Here is a 22,026-nt window from a genome sequence, read left to right on the forward strand (position 1 = left end):
CCTGCCCAATCCCTCCATCACCACAGTCCAAGTTAAGAGGAACATTCACTTCTTCTTGCTGAAGGAAGAGCTGTACAATGTCCAAACTGATCCACCAATCCTCACATACAAGCAAGCTTGCAGAGAAGAAGCCTCCAAGGGAAAGAGAGCAACCGCTGAAGATGCTACCACAAGTGCTGCTGGTGCTCAAGATGCTGATCTGCCTCCACCTCAAAAACGTTTTGGTGGAAACAGATACCACTTTGATGATTACAACTGGGAGGAACCAGGCACTTCAGGGTTCAGAGCTCAACAAAAGATTGGTATTCTCCAACAATGGTGCAAGTACCAAGACAAAACCATCCACAAGATGTCCAAGTGCATCAAGGAGATGAAGAAGAGGATTAAGAAGCTTGAAAACCCTTGCAAAGGTGGGTCTGCAACACCAGTTTCACCAAGGAACAGAGAGGAAGTTGGAGAGAGTTCCATGAACTGCACAGCCCTGGTCACATATGGCACAACTTGGGTGGATCTTGACGACGGGTCTGATGAGGCAAGCCATCATTCTTGGGAGACACCATCCGGTCACACTTCAAACCCCTCTTACTCATTGGGGTCTGACTTCCACAGCTCCTAGGTAACACTCCAAACCTTGTAATATGCATGTAGATTTTCTTTTTCTTTTTGCATTTTACTTGTTTGTTTTGTTTTCACTCCTTTCTTATGCTTTTATAACACAAGGGACTGTGTTATTTAAGTGTGGGGGAGGAGTTTCATCCTTTACTAATCATGTTTTCTCTTTTCTTATTTTACACTTTGAGTCTTGAGTCACATTCTAGTTGCATATTCATGTAGTCTCATCTAAGTGCATATAAAAACCAAAAAAATGGAAAAATCAGAAAATTTTCACAAAAAAAATGATCATTAGTTGCATTCTCATTTTTAGTATTGAGTCTAGATTGCATATTCATGTAGGTTGCATCTTGCAGGGAGTAATGATAGGTATTCTAGAGAGTACATCACTTTGAGAACTTGAATTGAATATGCTTGTGAATCTTTTTCTGTGCTTGCAAAGTCTGAAATGATCTGAATCTGAGAAGCAAGTTTGAATTAAACTCAACTCTAGTTAAGTGAGAACCTTGAACTTGACTTGAAAATATCTTGTGATGCATTGTTTGAAAAAGCTTGTGGATACCGATATACATACTTGAGCTAGAACCATTGTTTTCACCACCCTTTTTCCTTAGCTCAAGTAGCTGAATCCGCATCATGGATCAGTTCCCTCACCTTGAACCCATCCTTTTTTCAAGCCAATGTTTGTGTGTGAATTGAAAGGCCACCTTGGATCAAACTTAGCAGAAAGTGTTAGGTTTAGAGCGACAAGGGCAGGTCTCATTGAGTGCTGTGTTCCAACATCAAGGAACTGAGAGTATTGGCGAGGAGTAAGTGTGGGGGAAAAGACTTGTTGGTGACTGGAAAAAGGTGAGATGAGTGGAAAAGAGAGAGTGGAAATAGCTAGGGGAATGAAAGAAAAAGAAATCAGTCTTGGAGTTTTGAGTTAAAGAAAGTGAGCTCTGGTGTGTTGAAAAGAAAGAGTCTAGCCTCTAAGTAAAAAGAAAAGAAAAGAAGTCAAAATGCTCAAATGTTTTGAAAAGAAAGAAAAAAGAGGCTAGAGGTTGCAAAAGAAAAAGAGCTGTGTAAAGTTTGAACTCCAAGACTTGAGAGTGAAAGTGAAAAGTCCCCTAGTGAGAGGAAGATAAGTGTGAAAAGTGAGGTTCTTGAGAGAGTGAGCAAGTGAGAAAGCTTTGAGTAGAGGATGGGGTGTGATGAGTCTTTGCCCTTGTATGCATAGGTTGCTTTTTACCTTTAGCATTCTGCCAAAATTTGATCATTCATAGAGAGATCCCTTTGCTGCATTAAACCCGCTTGAACACTGATGAGATCATTTTAATCTCATAGCCTCTCCCTAGCTAAGCCAGCTTGTTTAAACATTGCATCATGAGATTCACCTGATAAAAGCTTAATGAATGTGAAAGAGTTGAGAGAGAGAATAACTTGTGGAGATTCCTTGCTGAGTTGATATATATCTGAGTATGGCTTTGCATTGCATAATTGGGCATGAACTTGAATTCTCATTGTGATCACTTCTCTCAAAAAGGAAATGTGAACTCCCATGCATTCAACCTCTCTCTCTCATTTGTTCTTGTTTGCTTGAGGACAAGCAAAGGACAAGTGTGGGGGAGTTGATATGTTCATAATTTGCATCATTTAGTTTGCATATTTCATTCCAAATCATGTTTTATTTCATGCATTTTAGGTCCTTAGGGTTTGTTTTAGAACTTAGGAGTTGCATTAGGTCCCAATGAGTCTTTGCATGTTTTGAGTGTTTACCAGGTAAAATTGGAGCTATTTGGAGCTGAAAAGATGAATCCAGGAAAAGAAATGGTGATCAAAGCTTGAAAGGAGGTTCTCAGCCATTCTCGCGTGCCAGGAAGGTTTTTCTCGGCCATTCTCATGTACCGCGGGTGGATTTTATCGGCCAAAACGCATACCGGCTAATGAATCTCTCGGCCAAAATCTCCGGGTGCAGACACGTTTCCAAAATCTCCTGTCCGGAGAACCTTCCGGTCCGATTCAGTCGTCGGGTGCTTCATCAAAGTTGGCGAGGATTGGATCACGGTTCCAGAGCAAGTAGAATCATGGAATTCGGACACTTGAGCAGAGAGTTAAGCTCGTCGGAAGGAACTCCTGTCTCGCTGCCATTTTGGACCGACCCGATGAGCTCCGAATAATGCGAAGGACGGTGCACTTCCAGGCCGATTCAGTTTACGGGGCCTTCATGAGAATCAGAGATATTTGAGTCCTCTTTCCAGAACGTCCAATATCATTCAATTCGGAGCTATGAGTAAGAAGATAAAGTTTCCGGAATGAACACATGTCTAGACGCCTCTCTCTGATCGTGTAGATGCACTGCGAAGATGAGCCCTCCAGGAAACCTTCCACTTCCCAAGAACCGAAGGTTCCTTCACAAAAGTTGAAGATATATGAGTCTTATGTCCTCTGCAACTGGAATCACACAATTCGGACCAATATCCTAGAAGTTAAGCCTTCCGGAATGCGAAGTGGTCCAAGCTGCTCTGAATGCTGCGAGATAGTCTTGCGACCTGGTTAACTCGCAGGCCTGAAGATGAATGCCTGGAAGTTGATGCTGCGAGTTGAGAAGTGCGGGTAAGCTATCACTAGATGAGGTCTGAGGCTCCCGAGCAAGGAAAACGCTAAGTCCACAATCGTGCGACTTAGGCATGCGAGTTGGCCACGCCTGGAACTAAGCCGCACGATCACTCGCAATCTACTCCGACTTGAGCCTGCGACCTGTGTGTAATGGAGATCAACCCGCACACATGTACATTCCCCAGAAACCGCCTTGGTCCTGCGAGTTGAAGATGAAGAAGATTAAGCCGCACAAAGACTCGCAAAACACTCCTACTTGGGCGTGTGGCTAAGACAATGCGATTTAAGTCTCACAAGACAAGTTCTTCATCTACTGCGACTTGGGCATGCGACCTGAGAGATACTGGACCAACCCGCAGGATTTCCACTTTATCCATTAAAGCCGGGTCAGGACCCGGTTTGTTCCGGGCTGACCCGGTTCGTTTTTAGAGAGATATAAATAGTTTTTAGGGTTTTTTTCCTAAAGAACTAAGCTTTATTCCCTTTGTCTCTTGCCTCTTTTGTGAAAAGACTCCACTAAGAAGAGAAATATCGATTATTGAGTGTTTAATCAAGAGAGTTTAAGAGATCTTTGTGTTTAAAGCTGCTTTCTTCTAAATCTATCATCTATCTCTTCATCTATACACTTCTAATCATGATTAACAACACATCTTGCAAAGGATCTAGTGTGTTGATCATGATTAGTGAGTAATCTCCATATTAAGGTCTTAGATATATAGATTAGGGTGCTTAAGTGATAGATTAGTGAGCTTAGGGGTTAGATCATGCATATTCCATTCTCTACAACCTGTTCTTAATGCTAGATCCATACACATCATATGTGGTCTAGATTCTGGGTATTTCATGCACCAAAAGTGTTTGATGAAATGCCTGAACCAAGGTTGTTAGAGGTTTAAGTGTTATTCATCATGGAAATGATTGTTTATATGCTTAAATGACAGATTAAACTGGTTATTAATGCTTGCTGATTCATGTTTCACTAATGATGATTAGGTTAGAAGCTGTTTTAGCATAGAAGTTGATACCTTCATGAGAGGATTAGCTTAATCAATAATGTTTAAGTTGAATGGTTTGCTTGATCATATGGTTCATTAGCTCACTAGTTTATCACTGAAGGCACCCTAATCCACTATCATGTCTAAGACCTTTCTCATCATCATACATACATTCTCATCACTTGTCATTTGTTTAGTTCTTTGTTTGATCACTTCTTTAGTCATTTATCTTATTTTTAAGTTTGTAGTTGTCATTAGTTAATCAAAACCACACTTGTTTGCTTGAATTAAGAACCTGATCACATAGTTTAGTGTCTAACACCACATATGGATTGAGAAACCCCTTGTACTACAAGACAGGGGATTGATAACCTCTACAAAGAGCCTTGAAAACTCTTAGTTATCAATCGTCCATGTGACACTTGTTTCTGGGTGTACGAGACAAGAATTTTTTGCGATATTATGCCAGAGTTGTATTAGAATGGCCAAATTAGAGTTCTAAAATAAACATTTATGTCTCCCTACTCTGTTTATTAAACACAGTTATTGTCTAATAAAATTTACATTCCTTAACATCTTTGTTATCCACTATACCTTATACCAATTTTGTCCACTTAGCCTAGGTGAATATAGTTGCGATGAATGCCATTTTTAGTTCTCGATTAGCCTAATTAGTGTTGTTCACAAAACAATATATATATTTGTTCAATTCAAAAATACAATATATATGTGTACTTTTCTAATCTTTTTACCAACATGTCTAGGTAAGCCTATCATGTTAACGTGTACTTAATAATAAACTCACTCCTGATTTTAATAAAGTTGCGAAAACTTATCGTTTTCAACTTTTGTTAAGACAGTTTCTGTCTACATAATTTGGAACACAAAATGTAATCCATTTAATCAAATGATTATGGATTATAACGACTGTTGAAAATGATTTTAATGCAAAGACGAACAAAATTATTCCCAAAAGATAAAACATAAATTCAATAGTTTGGCATCATAACATCTTTCACAGCAAATTTATTGTCTCTACATCACTTTAGAAAACATTTCATATGTATAATATATTATAAGTCAATTCGACTGTCTTGGCATCACCAGTTCTTGGTATATGTCGACAACATACCCATTTTGAATCTCAGCAACAGTAGTAGACTTTACAGCCGCACAATTGTATGCATGCAAATATAGCTCCAGGAATTTCAGCGTAACAGGTCCGGAGTCCTCGACAATAACATCAACATCAGGTTCACTTATTCTTTGCCAAGAAAAAGGATCTAATCCTCGAGATTGAGTCTGCGGCCCGGGGCAGAGGTTTCTTACAATACGTGGAATCGCTGATAGCACAGGATTCATATACTCCAGCATTTTTTTTTGTCATTGACAAGGCCAGAGTTTGGATCTATAATCTGAACATTCCATAGAGTCAAATCGATCACCAAACCTACCCAATGCATTTCACCCCACAGCATAGGGACGTATATTGTGTTTACGTCGGTCAACCACGCATTACCTTCTTTCTGTACGAAATCTACTATTTGCTTGTCCCATCGGTATGCAGCTTTGTTCTTCATCGCCTTGAAAGATCTATACTTACCAACTATATGTTCAATTAACCACGGTGCAGCGAACAGACTATTCTCCCATCTCATATGCTTACAATGTCTCCGACCAAGGTAATACATCATCTTTTCTATTGCCTGAACCGAACACAATCCCATTTAACCAAATTATATATACAATAATTTTTCTATATCAAAAACAATAAACATGGATCACATTAGTGAAAAAAACTTGTACTCGTGCTAAGAGGCTTATGTTCATCAGCGAGCATTAGAAAAAAATCGTTGTCAAACGAAGGATAACCATCCAATCCGTACTGCCTGCATACTCTCATATGTAAGATTTACATATCATCATAAAGTTAATGAAAGTGATCACTTACATATTTTCAGGGTGTTACAGCGCGTCGACGACAGCACGGAATACTGTGGGATCAACCTTTGACAAAATATCGTCAGCCCTTCGCCGTACCATTTTTACAATAAACGCTCCTACAGATTTCGTGGCCATTCGTTCTCCGATACAATTTCCCTCCACATTCGATTGACAGTCCTATAATACTAATCAATGAAATCAAGATTATTATTAATTATTTATCATATAGCTAAGCTAACAATTTAATTCACATTCGGAAAGCATCGAAAAGCAATAAGGAATTCGAATAAAAAAGTCAATAAGGAAATCCGCCCGAACGTATCATAGCGTCGGAAAGCACAACTATGATAATAAACATACAAACAAATATTTAAGCACAATACAATATATAACTATATACAATTACTTACATATCTTTGAAATACACCACTACCGTTACTTGGTTTAGTTACTACCTGAATACATCAGTCCATTTAGTAATTGATATATTTAATTATAATAAAAGTTCAACATCTACGTACCATTTCAGAACTGGAATTGGCCAAAACTTCTTCATCCCGGTTTCCACTAATCCAATCATTACATATATTACTGCTTCTCTCTTTGTCCTGTAACATATACGATATTATTTCCGCCAGCAATATACGATAAGTTTATGGATCCATATAGGTCCACTGAATATGCCTTATAGAAATCTCGAACTGGACTTCATCCATTTACAGTTTTTATTATGGTCAATTGTAAAACGTTGGTTACAATAACCATATTACTAATGACTTATGGTTAACAAATGAACTTCGCAACTAACCATAATGGATACAAGGAATGGATGCAAACATCTATACAGTACTAATACTCCATCAGAGTACATGAATGCATTAATACAAATCTATTTATTCGAGGATCTCACAACAATGCATCAAGATCCTTAACACTGTAATACTACGAGAGATCTAATCCGGAATTAACATACCTGGAATTCATCAAGATCCTTACAAATAGATCTTATAAGTCCATAATCACAGTCTGCAGAAACTTGGCAGATTCCTTTACCCTACAACAATCTCTTACATACTTTGAAGTGGCCTTAAAATTCTTTACCATGTAAACAACGAAATGTATAAGTCATAAGATAAAAAAAAGACCAGGGTAATTCACCTTATTAAGCATGGAACCAATCTAGTTCAGGGGAGGAGACTTAAAAAAATAAAATAAAAAGCATTTTATTAGCATGATATTTATGTTCTCAATAGTCATTACTTGATCAGAAGAATACTTACAAATGCACCATCGTCATCATCAACATCCATAGCAACATCTGCCGGCAAAAACTATATCAAAATTTAGTCATTAAAAACATATTATTTAGACTTTAATATAAAAAAGTCAATAAGGAAACTTACATCGGCATCATGAACGATGGAGACTGCTTTATTGCGTCTCACCTGCCGAAGAGTTTTAAATCCATTAATTACCATGTTATGTAAGAGTACAACACCACATAGATTATCCACTTACCTCTTCATCAAGACCGCATTGTTTTATTGGAGTTTTTTTAGCACAAGGATCTTCCATCCAAACATCATGATCACTTAGATTATTTGACCCTTCTTCAGAGCCTACATCTTTTTTTTTTCTTCCTAGAAGCCTTTCGAACATTTTGTGTACGCTGCCTCCTATTAACTCCTACACCAGCTGGCATCGCTACAATATTCTCCAGCTTTGCCGTCTTGTCTGTTAGCCTGAAAATTTGATCGATAAGCCACTTCTCACGCTCATCAGGGTCTTCTGGGGCACTAGACAAAATTGCTGTACTCCTACTATGATCCCCACTGTTTCGTCACTCAATGAGTTGCATATCTTCAATCCCCGCCTTTCAATCAGATGAATCCTATGACTCACTTTTGGGACATCGGGCTCAGTACTCGTTAAAGGGATAGACGTGTCGCCTCCAGGCCAATCTGTTATCTTGAACTTGTGGCTTATCTTTAACAACTCCACCATATACAAAACTTTGCGATCGCGTACTTCATCATCCCACTCACCCCAACCATCATAAGATTCATAATCATTACCAATGTTTGAATGGACGACCAACTATGCTTACCAAATAATAACCTCGAATCAGGAAATTTAACCTAGAAACATCCAAAATTAACTGCTTCATGAAAGGGATACACTTACATTTTCATCGGACTCAGCATCATGCACCTGGTTCATTGTCAAAGCAGAGTGCTTTGACAATCCCATTGTGTTCAAATCAAGCAATCTTGGGGTATCTGGTGCTTCCTGAAGCTTGGCCAACAGTCCAGGTACCATTCTCAATGCCACAAGTAGTAGAACCAAAGGAAATCCTTGCATCCTATACGTCTCTTGTTTCAACTGTTGGACGAAATGCGCAACGGGGTCTTCCGTTTTCTTAAAAGTTTTACGTGCAGGTGTCATAGAAGCTATTGTCACCAAAAAAGCCTCTCTGCCCCATGGAAAATTACAAAACGCGTCAATGTCGTCAACAAGTCTAACATATCTAGGCGTTGGCTGGTGTATCTGATTTCTGGCTATTAAAACACACTCAACTATCAGAATGAGAACAAGACGCAGCTTTCGCCCACCACTCATGTTTTTACCCGTCTTCAACATCTCGGCTATATCCGCACATGTAGTTCTCTTATCATCTCTTATAAGCTTCCTCCAATATGCATCTGCACCTAATGCTTCATTTTGAAATACTGAATCAGGATTGTAGTCTTCCCCAAACTCCCCACATGGAAGCACTGTCTCATTTTCAAATTCCTTAAGCGAAAACCTGATAGGATATCCACCGAAAACTGCCACATTTCGTACTTTCTCTTTGTGACTAACTGCCGGCACAGTAAGGCGTGGACAAGTTTGCAAGAAATAGGTGCCCTAATTACAGGGATGTCGTAAAACCTCCCGAAACAGGACTTTCTAATTAACTCGAACTCAGCCGTACCTCGTAAAGCCTCATGAACAAGCGTTAGAGTATCGGTAGGTTTCGAATAGATGTTCAATCGACGGGTAGGATATTGTCCGGAAGCAAACAATCTTCGGGATAAACTATTGTTTGCTTGAACACACAAAAGAGAATCTTTAACAATTGCAGACAGACCAAAAATTTCTCACCAAAAAAAGAAAGTAAACTCGACGGAACGATTCTCAGTAGCCAAACATATAGATTCATTGAGTTCATGATTAATGACCTGCCATTGCGTGAAGTATTGACGAAAAAGACTTTAAGAGAGTTAATTTCTCGCCGGAAAAAATGTCTCGACGGTGACAGCTGTATATTTAACAGTAGGGTGTTTTTTTTATTTTACTAGTCCAACATCAGTAATAAACTCTTACCTAAGTCATCGCATACACAATATCACACAGGGGTATTATGGTTCTTTCATTAGTTGCATAGTGGCAAAACAGTGGAAAAAGTCCACCAAACTAAAAAACTGTCTTTGAGAGGTATTATTTTTCAAAAAGTCCCCTAAAAAGTAACACACTCGAGAAAATTCACTTATATTGTCCTTAAAAATGATAGTTTATTCCCTAAGTGGTTGTTGCTGTTGTAATGAAAAACTAGATTTTAACCCCGTGCGTCCGCACGGGAATGTTTTATTTTTTATTTCTGATATAATTTGCATTTATCTTTTTTGTTTAGATATAATTTATTTTTGTTATTTATTTTTTCAAATCAAAAAATTGTTATCATATTTTAATTTTCAACAATAAAATTTGTATATTAGTAGAATAAGAGTATACGTTAATTAAGTATACATTGATCTAATGTTAATTATAAACTTTGTTATTATGTGAATTTAGATTTACATATAAACAATCTATATATCTATGAATTTTCTAATCTATTCGTTTAGTTTTCTTAAATCATTTTTAATAAGACTATAATTATAATTGTATAACCCTATAAATATTTACTAATATTATTTGGACCAATTAATTATGAAAAAATATAAGAAAACATTTATTTACTATATTGTGCTATTAAAAAAAAAAAATATATATATATATAAATAAACGGGCTAACCTGTTAGTTTAATTGTCTCAAATCATCTTAATATCTTACATGTTTTAATAAATTAACTCATGGACCTTAAATATATATATATATAACTCTAATCAGCTCGATCATATTATTGTATAATATAAATATTTATTAATCTCAAATATTTGATATTTTAAACCGATTGTTTATGATAAAATACAATAAAATATTTATTTACTATGCATTTTTATAAAAATATTTTTTAAATTTAAAAATTAAAATTAAATTTTTCCTGTATTTAAGAAATTCTAAAATATTAAAATTATTATCTAAATTTTCGTAATAGAATTTAATTATAATTTTTTTGAATTTTTTGAATTTAAATTAAATTGAATGCAAATTTTTGTAACTAAATTTAATTAAATTTCTAATAATTTGAAATTAAAATTAAAGATGACCTAGATTTTAGGAAATCTAAAAATATATAAATTAATAACTAATTTTCGGATATTAAATATAAAATTAAAATAAAATATTATTAAAATAACTTTAGGAGTGTTTGGATATAAGTACTAAATGTGCTTATGTTTTAATAGAATAGATGATTAAGTTTTTCAGATTTACTCTCGTGTTCAATTTTCTGTTGTTTCTAAAACGATTTTTATCCTCTGTACTAGAAGAAATAATTTCTAACACAATACTTCATTATTTTCTCATTTTCATTATTTTAATACAAATTGTTATTCTCTTTGCCATCTAAGCATCGCGCGTCTTGTGTTAATGATTGTTGTTGTTTTTTTTTTTATTACGAATTTAACAGTCAAAACTACAATGTATTACGACTTTTTTTTATTGGTCTTCGAATCCTACGATTAATTACAAAATTTGTAAATTTCTAAGAAATAAAAATATTAAATATTTTGGCCGAATTAAGAAGATTTGTTGAAATATCAGTTAATTTGTAATAAAGTGATAATAAAAGAAGAATGGTAGTTGGGCCATATTTATCCAATTATTAAGGAGATATACTTTTATTAAACTCTCTTTTCCACAAGTCACAACCGTCCACATCATAAACCTCTCACCATTCACTTTCTGTTGAAAAAGTCCCGAATTTTTTCTAATTTTTTCATAATCAATTTACAAAATTTTAATCTATCTTCTTCGTCTTGATCATCTCTGTTACAACAATTCTCCAATTATTTTTTTCCCACATTATTTTGCTTCTCTTTATCCAATCACTTGTTCGATTCAACATCTCTCATCCTTCTCCTGCTTCAAATTCAGAGTAATCGTTTCTGTGACTCTTCGTTTTCTTAATTTTCGTCTTCATGAATATTTGTAATGCAGAACAATTATGTGTTTCTGTTAATCATTGTTGTGGTTATTCTTCCTCTACTACGTTTCCATTAACTATACTTTAGTTTATCACCATTTGTTTGTTTGTTATTATTTTTTTTTAATTGCTCACCTCATATTGGATCACTCTTATTGGGCAATTTTGATTGAATCTTAAATTTTCTTTTTTTGTCTGTTGTGTATCAGGAACCATGTCCGATGAAAAGATCATAAATAATGGTGAAGATGTAAAATCTTTCCAGTCTTCTGCTACTAAAGTAAGCTTTTTTTTTTTCTCCTGCAGTTACCTTGATCTTTGAGTTTCGTTGATTCTTTAAGATACAGAATCTCTGAGACTTGTTACTTATCAACATTGCTTTTCTTTGAAGAAAAGTTGTCTTGGTGTTTTAATTTGTCTCATACTTATGAAATCAGGTTGATCCGGCAGTACCTGCATCATTGACATGGCAAAGAAAGATAGACAGTGACGTAAAGGCTCCCCGGGAATTCGCTCTAACCGCTAAAGAGATATTTCAGCTGGTACTAATGATTATCAAACGTTCCAAATAGTGTTTGTTATTGAATTTGCAGAATGTTTACATTTCATCACAATGCCAAGAAAATTCTCATATAACATGTAGAAAACACTGTGATGGAAACAAGAAATTAGGAATTTGGGAAACCTGCAACCGCATAAGTTCACTCTTTGTAAATGTTTTGTTCTCGTAGGCTCCTGTTGGCATTCGGTTATGGTTTCTTTGCAGAGAAGAAGCCGCGAAAGGAAGGGTAAAACAGATTCGTTCTAGACAAATAAGTTTTCTTTTGGGAACATAGCATATTTTAATAACCTATTAATTGCAGCTGGCCTTCATAGATCCATTCTCCAAGCACTCTGTGACATCTTCCCATGGTGTTCCACTTGGAGGTGTTGGGTATGTTTTCCTTTTTTATCACTCAAGTCGAAGATATTCGTATATATCGTAATTGCAACCTTGTTCATTCGAACGCGTACAGAATGCTCTTACTTATCTGTGGTTACATGCAGTGCTGGTAGCATAGGAAGGAGTTTCAAAGGTGAATTCCAAAGATGGCAGCTATTCCCTCCAAAATGTGAAGATGAACCAGTTCTTGCAAATCAGTTCTCAGTAAGTAACAAAATTAACAGAATTCTCAGGGTAAAACTGGTAGAATATAGTTGTAGGATGATTGTGATGATGATGATGTGAAGCCCTGTTTAATTGCTAAATGGGTGAACATGTTGATGCAGGCATTTGTTTCACGTAATGGTAAAAAATACTCAAGCGTGTTATGTCCTAGGAACCCAAAGCTGGGAAAGTAAGCTACTATACAGAACTCTTTGCTGCTTGTTAGCTTGCAGTGAATATTCTTTTCTTGAGATGATTAAAAATATATGTAAACAAATAGACAAGAGTCGGAATGTGGAATTGGCTCTTGGGACTGGAATCTAACAGGAGACAAGTCTACATATCATGCTTTATATCCAAGGTCTTGGACAATGTATGAGGGTAATATATTTTGTGTATATAGAGTTTCACAATCGTAGATATTGCTCCGTCTGTGGTAATGAGGCTGAAACCTTTTCATTTTTTGTTTGTATAGGTGAACCTGATCCAGAGCTTAGAATTGTTTGTCGTCAAGTTTCACCTTTCATACCTCACAACTACAAAGATAGCAGTTTTCCTGTGTCTGTTTTCACTTTCACGGTATGGAGTTTAGAATTGTATGTCGATTTTTTTTTTTTGTGCTAACATGGTACTGATGAGTTTGACCATATATTCATCAGCTTCATAATTTCGGAAACACTACTGCAGATGCGACATTGCTCTTTACTTGGACGGTGAGATACTTGATTAATGCACTCATATGTTTGCCTTTTGTTCTACCGTTCCTTTTGATATATTCATGATAATGTTTATTCTTTGGTTCAGAATTCTGTTGGAGGGGACTCAGAGTTCTCTGGTGGCCACTACAACTCCAAGATAATGTATAAATACATACTTTTATTGTGTATTCATCAAATTTGATCATAGTTTGTGGCTTTGCTCTCCTACTTTTAAGAGATGGAAGTTCTTGAATTTTATACGTGTGTGGACTAACTTTGATGCTCATAATAGGATGAATGATGGAGTCCAGGGTGTGCTCTTACACCACAAGTAAGTTCTTCCATTGGACCAAATCAGGACAAGAAACTAATGTATTGTTGGTGATTAACTATTAAACTCTGAATGATTAAACTTTTTTGCTTGGTATTTCTGATTCAGAACAGCAAAGGGGTTACCTTCTTTGTCATACGCGATTTCAGCTCAGGCGACTGATGGTGTTAGTGTCTCAATCTGCCCTTTTTTCATAGTATCTGGAAAGCAGAACGGAATTACAGCAAAAGATATGTGGGAGACTATAAAAGAGGTTGGCATTCTTACCATTTGTTAAGAAGAAACTCACAAATTCTCCTCTCTTGTTTGTGATATATAGTATCCACCATTTCTTTGTTACAGCAAGGTTCTTTTGATCACCTCAATGCTTCTGAGACATCGATGCAATCAGAGCGCGGGTCATCAATTGGGGCAGCAGTAGCAGCCTCTGCAACAGTCCCACCAGGAGAGACACGGACTGTCACATTTTCTCTGGCATGGGACTGCCCTGAAGTGCAATTTCCAAGCGGTAAAATATATTCAAGGTAATTTTTTCTCTGGAATATTCTGCATGGCTAAAGACAGTATTTCTAAAAAAAACTCTTTTCAGGCGTTACACAAAGTTTTATGGCACGCATGGTGATGCTGCAGCACAAATTGCATATGATGCTATTCTTGGTAAAGACCTAATCATCATAAAATATATATTTCCTTTGCTTCACTTCAGAATGAAGCTTCAGTGACACTCTTATATGGAACAGGATATAGTCAATGGGAATCTTTGATAGAAGCTTGGCAAAGACCAGTACTTGAAGATAAAAGGCTGCCTGCATGGTGAGGCTTTTGTTCAGCTTCTATACAATAGCTTTTATAACATTATCACAAACGTGTTTGATGTTTGTAGGTACCCTATCACTCTATTCAACGAGCTTTACTATCTTAATTCCGGAGGAACTCTTTGGACAGGTAGATTTGGAGAATTTCAGATAATAATATCTGCTTTCAACATGAATTTTCGATGCAATGTTCTCATGTTTTTTTTTGTTTTCTATTTTATTCTGCAGATGGATCACCACCACTTCATAGCTTGGCAGTAGTCAGAGAAAAGAAGTTCACACTTGAAAAATCCCAACACAGTATGAAGAACATTATCGATGTACCGCATCAGAATGATACCGCTATCTCTGTTCTTGAAAAAATGGCTTCTACGCTTGAGCAACTTCATGCATCTACAACATCAAACTCTGCATTTGGCACAAAATTACTCGAGGAAGGAGAAGAGAACATTGGGCACTTCCTTTACCTAGAAGGGATCGAATACCGTATGTGGAACACATACGATGTTCATTTCTATGCGTCTTTTGCACTGGTGATGCTATTTCCAAAACTTGAACTTAGTATCCAGAGAGATTTTGCTGCAGCGGTGATGTTACATGATCCCACTAAAGTGAAAACTCTTAGTGAAGGACAATGGGTTCAGAGAAAGGTTCTTGGTGCAGTTCCTCATGACTTAGGCATCAACGACCCTTGGTTTGAAGTTAATGGATATAATCTTCACAATACAGATCGGTGGAAAGATTTGAATCCCAAATTCGTCCTCCAAGTGTACCGAGATGTAGTTGCCACTGGAGACAAGAAGTTTGCATTAGCAGTCTGGCCCTCCGTGTATGTTGCTATGGCGTATATGGCTCAGTTTGATAAAGATGGCGATGGAATGATTGAGAACGAAGGATTTCCAGATCAGACTTACGACACATGGTCAGCGTCTGGTGTTAGCGCATACTGTGGTGGACTTTGGGTGGCTGCATTACAAGCTGCATCTGCATTAGCACGCGAAGTTGGTGACAAGAACTCTCAAGACTATTTCTGGTCAAAGTTTCAGAAAGCAAAAGATGTGTATGAGAAGAAGTTGTGGAATGGATCTTACTTTAACTACGACAACAGTGGAAGTCAGTATAGCTCGTCTATACAGGCTGATCAACTAGCTGGTCAATGGTGTGTTCCACAACTTTCTTTAAGAAGTAAACGTTATGGATTTTAGTTAGGACTAATGTGATTTGATACAATTTCAGGTATGCACGAGCATCAGGACTTTTGCCTATTGTAGATGAAGATAAGGCTAGAACAGCTTTGGAGAAAGTTTACAACTTCAATGTGATGAAGATTAAAGATGGGAAACGTGGGGCTGTAAATGGGATGCATCCCAATGGTAAAGTTGATACAGCATCGATGCAATCACGAGAGATATGGTCTGGTGTTACATATGCAATCTCTGCAACAATGATCCAAGAAGGTCTAACTGACATGGCGTTTCAGACAGCAAGTGGCGTGTACGAGGCTGCTTGGTCTGAAACTGGGCTTGGGTAAGCTTTATGTTGGTTATTGTTCTCTTCGTCTCACTCTTAGAATCAATCATATAATCTTTCAAGTGTCTGATACTGTCTGAATGTGCTAAAAACAGTTACTCCTTTCAAACGCCTGAAGCTTGGAACACGAATGATCAGTATAGATCATTGACTTACATGCGTCCCCTTGCCATATGGGCTATGCAATGGGCATTGACAAAAACTAGTGTACAACAGCAACATGATCTTGAACCAGAGCCAGAACCAGTATCAGAGCCTAGTTCTCTAATGAAACATGATATTGGTTTCTCTCGGGTTTCTAGGCTTCTGAACCTACCAAATGAAGCATCGCCCAAAGGCACACTCCAGACTTTGTTCGACTATACTTGCCGGAGAATGATGTCATACACTCATTGACTACATACGTTATTCATACATCATTATTTATTACAATTGCTTGTTGTAATGTGAAACGCTAAACCTATAATACTTATATCACAATAGATATATCATTCCTAATATCGACGACAAGGAAGTTCTAACTTTCAAAGGATGGACTAAAAAGGTGTGTTTAGGAACTCAGCTTGAAAGCCATATCATCTTATACGTGTTCTTACCACATATTTATATCTATGATAGTATCCAAAAAAATAAAGGGAGGATTACTACACTAACATTAGAAAGTATCTATATTACTGGTTTAACGCACTTTTATTTTTTTTACAAAACTAACCTAGCATACCCAAAACACCCTTTTCGCCTTTGTTGAAAAAAATCTTATTACGAAAATGCCATTACTTTTTTAATGCCACGTAGGCAGATTCTGGCGCTAAAAATTTCATAAGTCTACCAAGCTTTGACAGTAGACTTATGAAATTTTGGTCAACGCAGAAATTTTGTTGGTAGAGTTATTAGGGCGATGGTAGATTTATTCAAGAGTTGGTAGAGTTTTTAAATGTTGGTAGACTTTTCTTGGTAGAGTTTTGACGATGAGATATAGATTTATGGTGTTTCGGTAGATTTGTTATTATGAATGGTAGACTTGTCAAAAGTTTTGGTAGACTTGTTAACAAAAGCGTTGACTTTCTCGCATAGTTGACTTTTTCGGTAGATTTATTGACAATGAAGTAGATTTATTTTCTGAGTTGGTAGACTTATTTCCTTTAGCGGTAGATTTATGTGAAAAAAGTTGTCAATACGTGCGGTAGACTTATCTGTTTTATGGTAGAGTTATATATAGTTGGTAGAGTTTTCGCTTTTGTGGTAGATATGTTTGACTTGTGGTAGATTTAATTCAGTCAAAATTCATTCCGGTTAGTGGTAGATTATATGTTACATGAGGTAGACTTAAAAACTGTTGGTAGATTTATTTATTTTGTGGTAGATATGTTTGTTTTGTGGTAGACTTATATTTTAAATAAATTTCATTCTGATTTGTGGTAGATTAATAATGACATGAAGTAGACTTACAAGATGTTGGTAGATTTGTTTGTATGTTTGGTAGAGTTTATGTAATCTGGTAGACTTATCGGCCGTATGGTAGATTTTTTGAAATAACAATGTGGTAGATTAATTAAGTTTGGTATTTACAGAGTTAACCTTGATCTGGTAGACATATGACATGCTTATGGTAGACTTGTTTATATGGTAGAGTTATTTGTTATGCTTGAGGTAGACTTACTAGTTAATGTTTGGCAGACATTTGACTTTATGGAGTAAAATTACTTTTTTGTCCAAAAGAATTGTTCTATCTACAAAAAAACCTACTGTTTGGTAGACTTATGGTTTCAGTGTTGTACGTCTTGCAATTTTCGTCCATATGGTAGACTTATGGTAACGGTAACCATAAACCGTTACCAACGAACCGTCTCATCGATTTAGAGAACTTCTCTTGATGCATTTTCCAACGAACAGTCTCATCGATTTCGAGAACTTCTATTGACTAGAGTCGCTTCGAGTTCTCTTGTGAGTTCTCTATAAATACCACAACCGAGACGATTCATTTCCCATCCCGCTAAACCCTATGGCGAATCTCGAGTCGCTTCCTTCTGATCTTTTGTACGAGATATTGTTAAAAATATCTTCAAACTCGTATGCGGACAAAAGTTTCGTCCAAAACACTTAACAACATCTCTAACGAAGCGGGTTTTCTTAGGAATGTTGATTTAATCAACATTATCTTGCCGTGGAGGTGGGATGTTCATGGAAGGGTCGGTGCATTCTTCAGTCGGTGCTTGGCGGCGGGAAATCCATCCGCACAGTTGCGAAGAGGTTTATCGCTGATTTTCTTCGAACATAACCTCCAAGCAGGGTGTGATTTCATTCAAATGGCATCAGACAACGGATTTCTCATGGGTAAGTACTGCCACACTATGTTACATCTAACCATGGATGGCACATCAGAGGTATTCAACTCTGTCAAAGCTCTCTCCCGGGAAGATGCAAAGAAAATGAGATTAACAATGGAAAAGATCTTCATGCCTGCGTTCAATTTCCAGAAGCCCGAGGAACTGGTGGAAATGGTTTTCCAGGCTTATAAAAAGTCTTTAAGTACAAGGATTTGTGGTTGTCTCAAAGTACCAGACATGCAATGGATGGGAGATGAATACCTGCTAGAGACGTATGGGGATCAACTTTGTGAATCCTGCTTCTGGAAATTGGAGTGTGCCAATTTCTGGTGGGTAGTACCGTCGTTTGCTATGGATTGGCCACGTTGATTGCATCAGTAGTTGTACTTTCATGTTTGTTGAAAGACTTCTGTTTACTTAAGTAGATTTGTTTTTATTATGAAGTAGACTTATGAAAGTTATGTTGTGTTATTTATGTTGTGTTAAGTAGATTTATGTGTTATTCATTTCGAAAGCTATTAATTATAACAAATCTACCAACAATATAATATAAGTCTACCATTCGTTCGACTGTAATTGGGAACATGACAAGTCTTTTACAACAAATCTACCAACAATATAAGATAAGTCTACCATTCGAGTTAATATAAATCTACTAAACATAAGGAAACAGACTTGTACTTAACATGTACGTCGGTGGATTCGACGAAGCGAAGACGTCGCTATTACCGTTTGAACTCGCTTATGTCGCAAGACCAGCCGATTTATATCGAAACTCGCTCTTAAGTTTATGTTTTCTGCTGGGTTTTCACCTGCTTAAATGTACTGTACTTTAGTTGGTAGAGCTATAAACATTACAAGTACATATGTTTTATTAATGGTAGACTTAGTGACCTATATGGTAGATTTGTTTGTAAATTGTTAGATTCAATATCAATGTGGTAGACTTAGTTATCGGGCAGTGCGATTTTACTTTTTTGCCCTGTATGTATTGTCTAAAGTACGGAACAAAACCAGAGTCCATCTTCAACCTCTAGGTTTCGCCGTCGAGCTGTTAAACTTGGGATAACTCTTGATTTTTTCCTTCTACTTCGATCTTGTGCCTCTTATCCACTTTTATATTAATGGATCAAGTTGTTTTGGTTTGTGGTAACTGGGTTTTAAAGAAAACGAGGTGGGTCTTTATCGTAGATCAGTCCAGGAGATGTAGTTTTATAGGGATAGACCGCAAAACGTCCTTTGCCGATTTGGTTGAAATCGCATATGAAGATTTCGGGTTGGATCAACATCTTTATGAGCTTCAGTTCAGCTATATGTTGTCGTCTGAAGTCCGGCAGAAATTACCTCTGGATACACCTCCTGTCTTTGTTGGTAATTCAAGACAGCTGCAGAGTTTTTTGCATCAATTCCAGAACGAAAACGAAACGGTTCGTTTATGTGTTGAGATCAAAGAAAAAGTTCAGAAGGGAGTTGTTGATGAAGACGAAGATCGAGATGCATGTCCTAGTCTAGTCCCTGAAGAACAAGTGCGCCAAGATCGTCCGCAACAAGGTGTTGAAGTTGGACAAGACGAAGAAATGCATGAAGAAGAAGAGGATTTGTCAACCAGATTTGATGGATGTGAAGATCCTGATGGTGCAAGTTCCGATGACGAAGAGTACGGTAGACGTGAGAAACGTCCAGATGGTGAAAGTTCAGATGAGGAGGACTCGGTAAATCTACCACCGAAGAAAAGGGGACCGACTACAATTCCCGACTTTCAAAGTCTAGAGCTTTCATCTTTAGACTTAGCCGTTGGCCAGCGTTATGAAACAAAAGATGACTTCGAGATGCGACTCAAAATTCTTTCCATTGCTCACAAATTCGACTACAATGTCGATCATTCGAGTAAGAAATTGCTAACTGTTAAGTGTTGGGTAGATGGTTGCAAATGGAGGGTTCGCGCTTCAACTGTTGGGAGCAGCAAATGTTTTTGGGTTAAAACTTATACTCGAGAACACATGTTCTGTGACTGTGCGATCACAACGCACCCGCCATGCAACCCATGAGGTTCTAGGCCGTCTATATAAGGACTTCGTCGGAGGTGTTGGCCCAAAAGTCTTACCAAATCACGTCGCCGAAGCTCTGACAAAACGATATAGTATAAAGGTATGTGGTAGAGTTATATTACTTCTCTGGTAGAGTTATTATCTCTTTTAGTAGACTTTTATTATTTTTGGTAGAGTTATTACCTCAATTGGTAGACTTTTTTTTTTTGTAGAGTTATTAGCTTATTTGGTAGACTTATATAATTTCTTTGGTAGAGTTATTGGCTCATTTGGTAGACTTATATAATTTATTTGGTAGACTTATTTTTTTTTTGGTAGAGTTATTAGCTTATTTGGTAGATTTATATTATTTTTTTGGTAGAGTTATTGGCTCATTTGGTAGACTTATATAATTTATTTGGTAGACTTATATAATTTATTTGGTAGAGTTATTTTCTCACTTGGTAGAGTTATTATCTTTATGGTAGAGTTATTATCTCACTTGGTGGAGTTATTATCTTATTTCGTAGACTTCACTATATTATTTCTCATTTTCAGGTTGACTATTGGAAAGCCCATCGGGCCCTAAAGTATGCTCGAGAACTAGTATCAGGGACGTCTGAAAGTGGTTATGAAGATCTGCCTTCATACTTATATATGATTCGGCGGGCAAACCCGGGTACACTAATCAAGCTAGAAGTTGATGAGGAAGATAGATTCAAATTTATGTTCCTCTCATTTGGCGCAAGCATACAGGGGTTTCCCTTCATGAGGAAAGTGGTAGTGGTCGACGGTACGTTTTTATATGGAAAATACAAAGGTACACTACTACTCGCCACCACGCAAGATGGAAACTTCAACATTTTTCCCGTAGCCTTTGCTGTTGTTGATACTGAGAACGATGAGTCTTGGGAATGGTTTTTTACACAACTACACCGTGTTATTCCTGATGATGAAGGACTTGCCATTATTTCTGATAGGCATAAATCCATAGGAAATGCTATAGGGAAGGTTTATCCTCTTGCTAGTCGGGGTATTTGTACATATCATCTCCATAAGAACATTATGGTGAAATTCATAGGCGCTGAAACATTCAAGCTTGTTAAGAAGGCTGCCACTGCTTATAGACTTCTCGAGTTCAATGCCCTTTTTGCTCAGATTCAAGAGGCAAATCCTGCACTGCATGCATACTTGGTGAAGGCAGATATTTGTATGTGGAGTCGTGTACACTTCCAAGGTGATCGGTACAATTTCACCACTAGCAACATAGCGGAGTCATTAAACAAGGTGCTATCTGCTGCAAGAGGTAAGCCTATCGTACGACTAGTGGATGATATAAGGAGTCTCCTGACCAGGTGGTTTGCTAAAAGACGTGTGAATGCCAATAACATGGCTACCACTCTAACAACGGGCGTTGAAAAGTTGCTGGAGGTAGACACTACTTTACCTTGTAGACTTTCTATTATTTGGTAGACTTGTATCTGCTATTAGGTAGACTTTCTATTATTTGGTAGACTTGGTACACTTATCTCTGCTATTAAGTAGACTTTCAATTATTTGGTAGAGTTATTACTTCTATGTGGTAGACTTCTATAACTTCTAAATAATTCCTTGAAGTGTGCGACACCGCTGAAAATGCTAAACTCTTACC

At 36.9% G+C, this 22,026-nt stretch overlaps 1 protein-coding gene across 1 annotated transcript; it reads left to right on the forward strand.

The window, feature by feature from the left end:
• The first annotated feature begins 11,313 nt into the window (after positions 1-11,313).
• Positions 11,314-16,505, forward strand: LOC18017938 (non-lysosomal glucosylceramidase). The gene is made up of 20 exons (XM_006402150.2): positions 11,314-11,452; positions 11,710-11,780; positions 11,938-12,042; positions 12,232-12,288; positions 12,364-12,434; positions 12,548-12,647; positions 12,770-12,837; positions 12,928-13,028; positions 13,123-13,226; positions 13,307-13,360; positions 13,452-13,507; positions 13,638-13,676; positions 13,785-13,929; positions 14,019-14,200; positions 14,266-14,333; positions 14,417-14,489; positions 14,560-14,621; positions 14,720-15,650; positions 15,728-16,018; positions 16,117-16,505. The coding sequence occupies exons 2-20, from the start codon at positions 11,715-11,717 to the stop codon at positions 16,415-16,417; spliced, it is 2,874 nt and encodes a 957-aa protein (XP_006402213.1). The 5' UTR covers positions 11,314-11,452; positions 11,710-11,714; the 3' UTR covers positions 16,418-16,505.
• The last annotated feature ends 5,521 nt before the right edge of the window (positions 16,506-22,026 follow it).

The sequence above is a fragment of the Eutrema salsugineum genome, unplaced genomic scaffold (assembly GCF_000478725.1).
Source record: "Eutrema salsugineum unplaced genomic scaffold, Eutsalg1_0 scaffold_2, whole genome shotgun sequence".
NCBI lineage: Eukaryota > Viridiplantae > Streptophyta > Magnoliopsida > Brassicales > Brassicaceae > Eutrema > Eutrema salsugineum.

What these genes read in the sequence shown, in the direction of transcription:
- LOC18017938 (XM_006402150.2), top strand. Translation starts at nt 11,715, where the DNA reads ATGTCCGATGAAAAGATCATAAATAATGGTGAAGATGTAAAATCTTTC. An exon ending in GTCTTGGACAATGTATGAGG is followed by an intron (nt 13,029 to 13,122) that starts GTAATATATTTT and finishes TTGTTTGTATAG; the next exon opens with GTGAACCTGATCCAGAGCTT. An exon ending in CGGAGGAACTCTTTGGACAG is followed by an intron (nt 14,622 to 14,719) that starts GTAGATTTGGAG and finishes TTTATTCTGCAG; the next exon opens with ATGGATCACCACCACTTCAT.